This window comes from Bombina bombina, chromosome 7 (assembly GCF_027579735.1).
Source record: "Bombina bombina isolate aBomBom1 chromosome 7, aBomBom1.pri, whole genome shotgun sequence".
NCBI lineage: Eukaryota > Metazoa > Chordata > Amphibia > Anura > Bombinatoridae > Bombina > Bombina bombina.
The window spans coordinates 263,389,775-263,402,448 of NC_069505.1; the positions used below are offsets into that span (position 1 = coordinate 263,389,775).

General features: G+C 38.2%; 1 protein-coding gene across 1 annotated transcript in view; it reads left to right on the forward strand.

The window, feature by feature from the left end:
• The first annotated feature begins 7,754 nt into the window (after nucleotides 1–7,754).
• The window catches only part of ERC2 (ELKS/RAB6-interacting/CAST family member 2), a 1,300,133-nt gene continuing 1,295,213 nt past the window's right edge, over nucleotides 7,755–12,674 (forward strand). The window contains exon 1 of the mRNA XM_053720736.1: nucleotides 7,755–8,417. Coding sequence (XP_053576711.1) covers nucleotides 7,755–8,417 — 663 coding nt within the window. The remainder of the gene's footprint in view (nucleotides 8,418–12,674) is intronic.

Here is a 12,674-nt window from a genome sequence, read left to right on the forward strand (position 1 = left end):
ACATTATTAAAGGGACATTAAACATAAAATAAATACTAGATAGAATGATGCATTCAAAGAAAAGATCAGTCTGGGAATAACATGTAGATGTAATTTTTAAAGTTTCTTTAGCTGTTTAAATATTGACAAAATAAGTGTAAAGTTTTAGTGTCTATAAAACAATGGGAGCTGCCATGTTGTAACTTAGGTTACCTTCTCTGCTGTGGTCAATTAGAGACAGTTATAAATAGGGCACTAGAGTGTGCAGCCAATAGTTGTGTGGATTATAACAGTGCTCTGCGCTTCCAGTTCTAACAGGAAGTGAAAACCTCACAATTTTATATTGCAATTACAGAAAAAAGGGACAAAATAAATAATAATTGTATTTTGCAAAGTTTTTTTATATACATACAATTTATCATTTTATATTACCATCTCAAAATGTTTAATATCCCTTTAAGAAAACTTCTAACATCCACATCAAAGTGCATCCTGTAAATATGTTGAATATATTTTTTATGATAAAATATGAAGTAAAAACTCTATAAGTTTAAAACTAAAGCTAACACAGCTGTATAGATTGTGCACCTCCTACTAATGCGTGATAGGCACGTCCTGGTAATGTTTACTGGTTGATCATTACTCCCTGAACATAGTAAGAAGTTCACAACTGATACTGGAAAGTTACATTAAAAGGATATGAAGCTCAAAATGTTTCTTTCATGATTCAAATGGAGCTTGCGATTTTAAATTATTTTCTAATTTACCTCTTATTATTTTTTCTTCGTTCTCTTGGTATCTTTTGTTGCAAAGCAGGGACATAAGCTTAGGAGCCGGCTCATCTCTGGAGCACAATATTGCAACAGTTTTGCAAGAATGATATCCATTTGCAAGAGCACTATATGGCAGCACTGTTTCCTGCCATGTAGCGCTCCAGTTGCCTATCTAGGTATCTCTTCAACACCGAATATCATGAGAACAAAGCAAATTTGATAATAAACGTAAATTGGAAACTTTTTAAAAATGATATGCTTTGTCTGAATCCCAAAAGAAATTGTTTGTTTTTCACATACATTTAAATATAAACATCTTTAACTTTACATTTATTCAGGAAATATAATTGTCAGCACATTTAAGTGATGCTCTTTCATGCGGATAATAGAACATTTTTGAGTACGATGTCCCATTACTATAAGTAGTTTTGCTCAAAAAAACAACAGTTTATCTGAATCATGGATCACTACCTTTATATTTGATTTCATAGCCTAAAGTGCACACAGTTTTTACGGAGACAAGGAAACCCTTTTATTACTTTATTGCTGATCCCATAGCATACTACATTTTAAAGAATCATTTATGCTTTTTGAATTATGTTGGTGCTATATGACACAGAAAAGGAAGAAAATAATCTAAAACAAGAGGAAAAAAAATCATTGTTGTAAAATATATCTACTCCACAAGTCTGGGTTGATATAAAACTGGAATTTAGACAACAGTTCCTACTAGTAAATTTAGCATTAAAGGGACACTGAATCCAAATTTTTTCTTTTGTGATTCAGATAGAGCATGACATTTTAAGTAACTTTCTAATTTACTCCTATTATCAAATTTTCTTCATTCTCTTTGTATGTTTATTTGAAATGCATGAAGCTGAGTTTATATGCTGGACCATTTTTGGTGAACAACCTGGGTTGTCCTTGCTGATTGGTGGATCCACCAATAAAAAAGTGCTGTCCAGAGACTGAACCACAAAAAGACTTAGATGCCTTGTTTTTCAAATAAAGATAGCAAGAGAACGAAGAAAAATTCATAATAGAAATAAATTAGAAAGTTGCTTAAAATTACATGCTCTATATGAATCATGAAAGAAAAAAAATTGGGTTCAGTGTCCCTTTAACCCCTTAGTGACCAGAGCACTTTTCCATTTTCTGTCCGTTTGGGACCAAGGCTATTTTTACATTTCTGCAGTGTTTGTGTTTAGCTGAAATTTTCCTCTTACTCATTTACTGTACCCACACATATTATATACCGTTTTTCTCGCCATTAAATGGACTTTCTAAAAATACCATTATTTTCATCATATCTTATCATTTACTATAAAAAAAATTATAAAATATGAGGAAAAATGGAAAAAAACACACTTTTTCTAACTTTGAACCCCAAAATCTGTTACATATCTACAACCACCAAAAAACACCCATGCTAAATAGTTTCTAAATTTTGTCCTGAGTTTAGAAATACCCAATGTTTACATCTTCTTTGCTTTTTTTGTAACTTATAGGGCCATAAATACAAGTAGCACTTTGCTATTTTCAAAACATATTTTTTTCAAAATTAGCGCTAGTTACATTGGGACACTGATATCTTTCAGGAATCCCTGAATATCCATTGACATATATATATTTTTTTTTAGAAGACATCCCAAAGTATTGATCTAGGCCCATTTTGGTATATTTCATGCCACCATTTCACCGCCAAATGCGATCAAATACAAAAAATTGTTCACTTTTTCACAAATTTTTTCACAAACTTTCAGTTTCTCACTGAAATTATTTACAAACTGCTTGTGCAATTATGGCATAAATGGTTGTAAATTCTTCTCTGGGATCCCCTTTGTTCAGAAATAGCAGACATATATGGCTTTGGCATTGCTTTTTGGTAATTAGAAGGCCGCTAAATGCCACTGCGCACCACACGTGTATTATGCCCAGCAGTGAAGGGGTTAATTAGGGAGCATGTAAGGAGCTTTTTGGGGTATTTTTAGCTTTAGTGTAGTGTAGTAGACAACCCCAAGTATTGATCTAGGCCCATTTTGGTATATTTCATGCCACCATTTCACCGCCAAATGCGATCAAATTAAAAAAAACATTACATTTTTCACAATTTTAGGTTTGTCACTGAAATCATTTACAAACAGCTTGTGCAATTATGGCACAAATGGTTGTAAATGCTTCTCTGGGATCCCCTTTGTTCAGAAATAGCAGACATATATGACTTTGGCGTTGCTTTTTGGTAATTAGAATGCTGCTAAATGGCGCTGCGCATCACACGTGTATTATGGCTAGCAGTGAAGGGGTTAATTAGGTAGCTTGTAGGGAGCTTGCAGGGTTAATTTTAGCTTTAGTGTAGAGATCAGCCTCCCACCTGAAACATCAGACCCCCTGATCCCTCCCAAACATCTCTCTTCCCTCCCCTACCCCACAAATGTCCCCGCCATCTTAAGTACTGGCAGAAACTCTGCCAGTACTAAAATAAAAGGAAAATTTGTGCATTTTTGTGCATTTTGTTTTAGCATATTTACATATGCTTCTGTGTAGGATCCCCCTTAGCCCCCAACCTCACTGATCCCCCACCCAACAGCTCTCTAACCCTCCCCCTCTGACTTAATGTGCGCCATCTTGGGTACTGGCAGCTGTCTGCCAGTACCCATTTTAGTGAAAATATGTGTTTTTATTAAAAAAAAAATCCTTTTTCTGTAGTGTAGCTTCCCCCCCCCCCCAATACCAACCCCCCACCCCTTCCAGATCGCTTAAATGCTTTTTTTTTAAATGTTTATTTCATTTTTTAATACCCTTTACTCTTTACTTTTTTTCTGTAGTGTAGCGGTTCCCACCCGCTCCCGCCCCGTGCACGCGCCCGCCCGCCACCCACCGTGCACGCGCGCGCGCCCGTGCGCGCCCCCGAAGGCTCCGCCCCCGATCCCGCCCCCCTCCACCTTCCAGATCACACCGATGGCCGCCCACCCGCCTCCCAAGTCGGCTCCCACCCACCAACGATACCGGCCATCGATGTCCGGTGCAGAGAGGGCCACAGAGTGGCTCTCTCTGCATCGGATGGCCAGAAAGTGTTATTGCAGGATGCCTCGATGTCGAGGCATCACTGCAATAACCGGAAAGCAGCTGGAAGCGAGCAGGATCGCTTCCAGCTGCTTTCCAGACTGAGGACGTGCAGGGTACGTCCTCAGGCGTTAACTGCCTTTTTTTAGAGGACGTACCCTGCACGTCCTCGGTCATTAAGGGGTTAACCCCTTAACGACTGAGGACGTGCAGGGTACGTCCTCTAAAGGATGTCAGTTAACGACCAAGGACGTACCCTGCTTGTCCTCAGTCTGGAAAGCAGCTGGAAGCGATCCTGCTCGCTTCCAGCTGCTTTCCGGTTATTGCAGTGATGCCTCGAGGCATCCTGCAATAACACTTTCTGGCCATCCGATGCAGAGAGAGCCACTCTGTGGCCCTCTCTGCAACGGACATCGATGGCCGGTATCGTTGGTGGGTGGGAGCCGACTTGGGAGGCGGGTGGGCGGCCATCGGTGAGATCTGGAAGGTGGAGGGGGGCGGGATCGGGGACGGAGCCTTCGGGTGCGCGCACGGGCGCGCGTGCGTGCACGGGGGGTGGCGGGCGGGCGCGTGCACGGGGCGGGAGCGGGAGGGAACCGCTACACTACAGAAAAAAAGTTAATAGTAAAATCTCAAATAAAATTAAATACACTTATTTTTTCAAAAGCATCTAAGGGATCTGGAAGGGGTGGGGGGTTGGTATTGGGGGGGGGGGAAGCTACACTACAGAAAGGGGACATTTTTTAATAAAAAAAAGCATATTATTCACTAAAATGGGTACTGGCAGACAGCTGCCAGTACCCAAGATGGCGCACATTAAGTCAGAGGGGGAGGGTTAGAGAGCTGTTTGGTGGGGGATCAGTGAGGTTGGAGCTAAGGGGGATCCTACAGAGAAGCATATGTAAATATGCAAAAAAAAATGCACAAAAAAGCCCAAATTTTCCTTTTATTTTAGTACTGGCAGAGTTTCTGCCAGTACTTAAGATGGCGGGGACATTTGTGGGGTAGGGGAGGGAAGAGAGATGTTTGGGAGGGATCAGGGGGTCTGATCAGGGGGTCTGATCTTTACACTAAAGCTAAAATTAACCCTGCAAGCTCCCTACAAGCTACCTAATTAACCCCTTCACTGCTAGCCATAATACACGTGTGATGCGCAGCACCATTTAGCAGCATTCTAATTACCAAAAAGCAACGCCAAAGTCATATATGTCTGCTATTTCTGAACAAAGGGGATCCCAGAGAAGCATTTACAACCATTTGTGCCATAATTGCACAAGCTGTTTGTAAATGATTTCAGTGAGAAACCTAAAATTGTGAAAAATTTAGCGTTTTTTTTAATTTGATCGCATTTGGCGGTGAAATGGTGGCATGAAATATACCAAAATGGGCCTAGATCAATACTTGGGGTTGTCTACTACACTACACTAAAGCTAAAATTAACCCTAGAAGCTCCCTACATGCTCCCTAATTAACCCCTTCACTGCTGGGCATAATACACGTGTGGTGCGCAGTGGCATTTAGCGGCCTTCTAATTACCAAAAAGCAATGCCAAAGCCATATATGTCTAATATTTCTGAACAAAGGGGATCCCAGAGAAGCATTTACAACCATTTATGCCATAATTGCACAAGCAGTTTGTAAATAATTTCAGTGAGAAACTGAAAGTTTGTGAAAAAATTTGTGAAAAAGTGAACAATTTTTTTGTAGTTGATCGCATTTGGCGGTGAAATGGTGGCATGAAATATACCAAAATGGGCCTAGATCAAGACTTTGGGATGTCTTCTAAAAAAAATATATACATGTCAATGGATATTCAGGGATTTCTGAAAGATATTAGTGTTCTAATGTAACTAGCGCTAATTTTGAAAAAAAATGGTTTGGAAATAGCAAAGTGCTACTTGTATATATGGCCCTATAACTTGCAAAAAAAGCAAATAACATGTAAACATTGGGTATTTCTAAACTCAGGACAAAATTTAGAAACTATTTAGCATGGGTGTTTTTTGGTGGTTGTAGATGTGTAACAGATTTTGGGGTTCAACGTTAGAAAAAGTGTGTTTTTTTCCATTTTTTCCTCATATTTTATAATTTTTTTTATAGTAAATGATAAGATATGATGAAAATAATGGTATTTTTAGAAAGTCCATTTAATGGCGAGAAAAACAGTATATAATATGTGTGGGTACAGTAAATGAGTAAGAGGAAAATTACAGCTAAACACAAACACCGCAAAAATGTAAAAATAGCCTTGGTCCCAAACGGACAGAAAATGGAAAAGTGCTCTGGTCACTAAGGGGTTAAGGCACTGAGGCCTATTTTTTAAAAGTCTTGCGGACCTGATTCGACAGTGCGGATCAGGTCCGCAAGACCTCGCTGAATGCTGAGAGCAATACGCTCTCCGTATTCAGCATTGCACCAGCAGCTCACAAGAGCTGCTGGTGCAACGCCGCCCCCTGCAGACTAACGGCCGCCAGCATGGAGGTATCAATCAACCCGATTGTACTCGATCTGGTTGAATCGTAGCGATTCCTGTCCGCCTGCTCAGAGCATTATTGAAGCATTGCCCATAGCACCAGTTTTTTTTTTTCTGCTCTAGAAATTCAGCTAGGCCAAAGAGCTGAATTTATTGTTTCAGTCCCAAAAACCAAGAATATTAATTCTGCGCCATTAGTTGCTCCTAAATGGATTAAACACAAAGTTAAAATGGCACTCCCTGTGCAGTGCATTGCCACTCTTGAGAAGGAAACGGCATACATATATATTGCTGCCCATCACATGGTTATGTTTGGTATTTTCATATGCAGTATTAAAAACATACCAAATCTACTTTTTGTTTTTTACTTTTTATCTAAATGAGACAATTTATGTTATGCTATTAAAGGGAAACTCAAGTTAAAATTAAACTGTCATGAGTCAGACAGAGCAGCAATTTTAAACAACTTTCCAATTTACTTCCATTAAAAAAATGTGCACAGTCTTTTTATATTTAAGTTTTTTGGGTCACAAGCTCCGCCTCCTACTGAGCAAATAATTCACAGAATAAACGTATATGCATTTGTGATTGGCTGATGGCTGTCACATGGTACAGGGGGAGTGAAAATAGACATAACTTTTAAAATTGTCAGAAAAAAAAATCTATTACTCATTTGAAATTCAAACTAAGTGCTATTGCATTGTCTTTTGATCATGCATTTGTTGATTATACAAATCTACTGTGTTTACTGGTCTTATAATTTAGTAACTACCAGTACATAGAAGCTTAATGTAAAAAGTTGTATTTACTCTTCTGTTGACATAGGTCTGTATTTAAAGTGAATGTAAATTTTGATGCTAAAGTGCCCGGTTTTTAAAAATTCAATTAAAAACAGGGGCACTTTAATTCATCAAAATTTACATTTCACTCGTGTTGTGAAAAAAAGCTTACCTTTTAATCTTCAGAGCAGCTCCAGCTTCCTCCGCCCGTCGCAAGGTAATTTTTTTTAAAAGCTAATTTTTTTTTTTACAACAGGAGTGAAATGTAAATTTTGATGTATTAAAGTGCCCCTGTTTTTAATCGAATTTTTAAAAACCTGGCACTTTAGCATCAAAATTTACATTCACTTTAACTAGTAATGTCTATTATATTTTTTTGTCACAGTCTAGTTATATATTGTGATACTTAATTGTCACCTTCCCTTTATAGTTATTTTCCTATTATTATGTTCATATTTCAACAGTTCAATTTAAAAAGAAATACATCATGATCTGAATTTATGAGATTTATAACTAACTTTTTTTCAACTGTTTTTTTTTTTTTTCTTTTAGATTTTCTACTTTTCTTATTCATGCTGGTGAAAAGAAAACAATGAAAGCACCTACCACCTATTAAATTATCCTAAAAATAAACATTTATTGAAGACTTCATTCACTACCTGTGTAGTCAATCACAAAAGGGGAACTATGTATGGAAGTGCTAGAACAATCAGTAATTTGGAAGGTAGCCCTTCCAGATCCCCCCGTTTGCCAAGATCACCTCGTTTGGGGCACAGACGAACAAGTAGTGGAGGAGGAGGAGGAGCAGGTAAGACTTTGTCAATGGAGAATATCCAGTCCCTTAACGCAGCCTATGCAACTTCTGGACCCATGTACCTAAGTGATCATGAGGGTGTAGCCTCCACTGCATTTCCAAAAGGTACAATGACTCTTGGAAGGGCTACAAATCGAGCTATGTGTGGTGGGAGAGTGACCGCCATGGGTAGCAGTCCAAATATTGCTTCCGCTGGACTCACCCACACAGATGTCCTGTCGTACACTGACCATATAGGGTTAACGGGCTCCTCACATCACCATCACCACCATCATCACCAGGTACCTTCTATGCTGAGACAAGTGAGAGACAGCACTATGCTAGATTTCCAGGTTCAGTTAAAAGACCTACAAAGGGAGAATGAACTTCTTCGTAAAGAGCTGGATATTAAGGATAGCAAGATGGCATCTTCTATGAACAGCATTAAAACGTTCTGGAGTCCTGAACTAAAGAAAGAAAGAGTTCTACGGAAAGAGGAGGCTGCTAGGATGTCCATCTTGAAGGAACAGATGAGAGTGTCTCATGAAGAAAATCAGGTATTTTGTAGAGAAGGTATATTTCTTATCCCTGCAATGAAAATTCTTCACAGGTTTACAGAATATAGAATACAATTTAGGCAGAAGAGGCTAAGGGCTAGATTACAAGTGGTGCGCTATTGTTAGGGATAATATATATATATATATATATATATATATATATACACATATATACACACATGTCTAAATATTTATATGCATGTGTATATATATATATATATATATATATATATATATATATATATATGTGTGTGTGTACGTATGTATTTGTGTATTTATATGTGCATATATGTATTTACAGACATATATACACATATAAACACATAACTACATATTTATACTGTACATATATAGACATATATAAGTGCATTCGAGCCTTGTGCAGTCAAGTAGCTGAAACCATGTAAAATCATATTTATGCAATATTAATTTTTATTAATGTGTTTAGTTGTGTATTTACTGTAATCTTTTCAGTATTCCTATATACATATATATATATCTGTATATATCTAAACCTATATATAATCATCTAGATCTATAGGTATATATATATATATATATATATATATATATAGTACCATTTTTGTCACTGAGTAGAACATGTTCTTTGTATTTCTAAATAGGTATATATATATATATATATATCTGTATATATCTATATGTGTATATATTAATTTAGATATATAGGTATAGATATATATTTTCCAAAAAAATCATCAGATTTATATAGAAAAACATTTTCTTCTATGTTAAAGTGAGCTCCAATAAAGTCTACGGTAGAAGAAGTTAATGCAGTCAAGATATCCGGAGTCCAGATGTTAGCGCGTATCAGGTTTCAATCATGTGCAACCTTTTTACGTTCAACTTGTAAAACATAAACTAACCTGCCCTGTTAAAAGCTTAGTTCTAGCGCGGGCGAAAAAATATTTAGCGCACCACTTTTAATATAGCCCTAAATGTTTACACAACAGAGTACTTGAGGTTAAAAGAACCCATACAATCTGAATTCCCCAAAGATTTATTAGTGGATGAAAATATCAATAGGCATACATTTCTTATTTTGCTTGATTTTTCTGTAAAAATTGTGCTTGTCCCTGGCTCCCTAGAGAGGCAGATACAAAAATTCTGCAACCTAAGGCCTAGATTTGGAGTTTGGCGGTAAAAGGGCTGTTAACGGTCCGCGGGCTTTTTTCTGGCCGCACCATAAATTTAACTCTGGTATCGAGAGTTCAAACAAATGCTGCGTTAGGCTCCAAAAAAGGAGCGTAGAGCATTTTTTCCGCAAATGCAACTCTCGATACCAGAGTTGCTTACGGACGCGGCCAGCCTCAAAAACGTGCTCGTGCACGATTCTCCCATAGGAAACAATGGGGCTGTTTGAGCTGAAAAAAACCCTAACACCTGCAAAAAAGCAGCGTTCAGCTCCTAACGCAGCCCCATTGTTTCCTATGGGGAAACACTTCCTACGTCTGCACCTAACACTCTAACATGTACCCCGAGTCTAAACACCCCTAACCTTACACTTATTAACCCCTATTCTGCCGCCCCCGCTATCGCTGACCCCTGCATATTTTTTTTAACCCCTAATCTGCCGCTCCGTAAACCGCCGCAACCTACGTTATCCCTATGTACCCCTAATCTGCTGCCCTAACATCGCCGACCCCTATATTATATTTATTAACCCCTAATCTGCCCCCCTCAATGTCGCCGACACCTGCCTACACTTATTAACCCCTAATCTGCCGAGCGGACCGCACCGCTACTATAATAAAGTTATTAACCCCTAACCCGCCTCACTAACCCTATCATAAATAGTATTAACCCCTAATCTGCCCTCCCTAACATCGCCGACACCTACCTTCAATTATTAACCCCTAATCTGCCGAGCGGACCTCACCGCTATTCTAATAAATGTATTAACCCCTAAAGCTAAGTCTAACCCTAACACTAACACCCCCCTAAGTTAAATATAATTTACATCTAACGAAATAAATTAACTCTTATTAAATAAATTATTCCTATTTAAAGCTAAATACTTACCTGTAAAATAAATCCTAATATAGCTACAATATAAATTATAATTATATTATAGCTATTTTAGGATTAATATTTATTTTACAGGCAACTTTGTAATTATTTTAACCAGGTACAATAGCTATTAAATAGTTAAGAACTATTTAATAGGTACCTAGTTAAAATAATAACAAATTTACCTGTAAAATAAATCCTAACCTAAGATATAATTAAACCTAACACTACCCTGTCAATAAAATAATTAAATAAACTACCTACAATTACCTACAATTAACCTAACACTACACTATCAATAAATTAATTAAACACAATTCCTACAAATAAATACAATTAAATAAACTAGCTAAAGTACAAAAAATAAAAAAGAACTAAGTTACAAAAAATAAAAAAATATTTACAAACATAAGAAAAATATTACAACAATTTTAAACTAATTACACCTACTCTAAGCCCCCTAATAAAATAACAAAAACCCCCAAAATAAAAAATTCCCTACCCTATTCTAAATTAAAAAAGTTACAAGCTCTTTTACCTTACCAGCCCTGAACAGGGCCCTTTGCGGGGCATGCCCCAAGAATTTCAGCTCTTTTGCCTGTAAAAGAATAAATACAATACCGCCCCCCCCAACATTACAACCCACCACCCACATACCCCTAATCTAACACAAACCCCCCTTTAATAAACCTAACACTAAGCCCCTGAAGATCTTCCTACCTTGTCTTCACCATCCAGGTTTACCGATCCGTCCTGAAGAGCTCCTCCGATGTCCTGATCCAAGCCCAAGCGGGGGGCTGAAGAGGTCCATGATCCGGTGAAAGTCTTCATCCAAGCGGGGCAGAAGAGGATCTTCCATCCGATTGAAGTCATCATCCAGGCGGCATCTTCTATGGTCTTCCATCCGGAGCGAAGCGGCAGGATCCTGAAGACCTCCAGCGCGGAACATCCATCCGGACCGACGACTGAACGACGAATGACTGTTCCTTTAAGGGACGTCATCCAAGATGGCGTCCCTCGAATTCCGATTGGCTGATAGGATTCTATCAGCCAATCGGAATTAAGGTAGGAATTTTCTGATTGGCTGATGGAATCAGCCAATCAGAATCTAGTTCAATCCGATTGGCTGATCCAATCAGCCAATCAGATTGAGCTCGCATTCTATTGGCTGATCGGAACAGCCAATAGAATGCGAGCTCAATCTGATTGGCTGATTGGATCAGCCAATCGGATTGAACTTGATTCTGATTGGCTGATTCCATCAGCCAATCAGAAAATTCCTACCTTAATTCCGATTGGCTGATAGGATTCTATCAGCCAATCGGAATTCGAGGGACGCCATCTTGGATGACGTCCCTTAAAGGAACAGTCATTCGTCGTTCAGTCGTCGGTCCGGATGGATGTTCCGCGCTGGAGGTCTTCAGGATCCTGCCGCTTCGCTCCGGATGGAAGACCATAGAAGATGCCGCCTGGATGATGACTTCAATCGGATGGAAGATCCTCTTCTGCCCCGCTTGGATGAAGACTTTGACCGGATCATGGACCTCTTCAGCCCCCCGCTTGGGCTTGGATCAGGACATCGGAGGAGCTCTTCAGGACGGATCGGTGAACCTGGATGGTGAAGACAAGGTAGGAAGATCTTCAGGGGCTTAGTGTTAGGTTTATTTAAGGGGGGTTTGTGTTAGATTAGGGGTATGTGGGTGGTGGGTTGTAATGTTGGGGGGGGGTATTGTATTTATTCTTTTACAGGCAAAAGAGCTGAAATTCTTGGGGCATGCCCCGCAAAGGGCCCTGTTCAGGGCTGGTAAGGTAAAAGAGCTTGTAACTTTTTTAATTTAGAATAGGGTAGGGAATTTTTTATTTTGGGGGTGTTTGTTATTTTATTAGGGGGCTTAGAGTAGGTGTAATTAGTTTAAAATTGTTGTAATATTTTTCTTATGTTTGTAAATATTTTTTTATTTTTTGTAACTTAGTTCTTTTTTATTTTTTATACTTTAGCTAGTTTATTTAATTGTATTTATTTGTAGGAATTGTGTTTAATTAATTTATTGATAGTGTAGTGTTAGGTTAATTGTAGGTAATTGTAGGTAGTTTATTTAATTATTTTATTGATAGGGTAGTGTTAGGTTTAATTATATCTTAGGTTAGGATTTATTTTACAGGTAAATTTGTTATTATTTTAACTAGGTAACTATTAAATAGTTCTTAACTATTTAATAGCTATTGTAC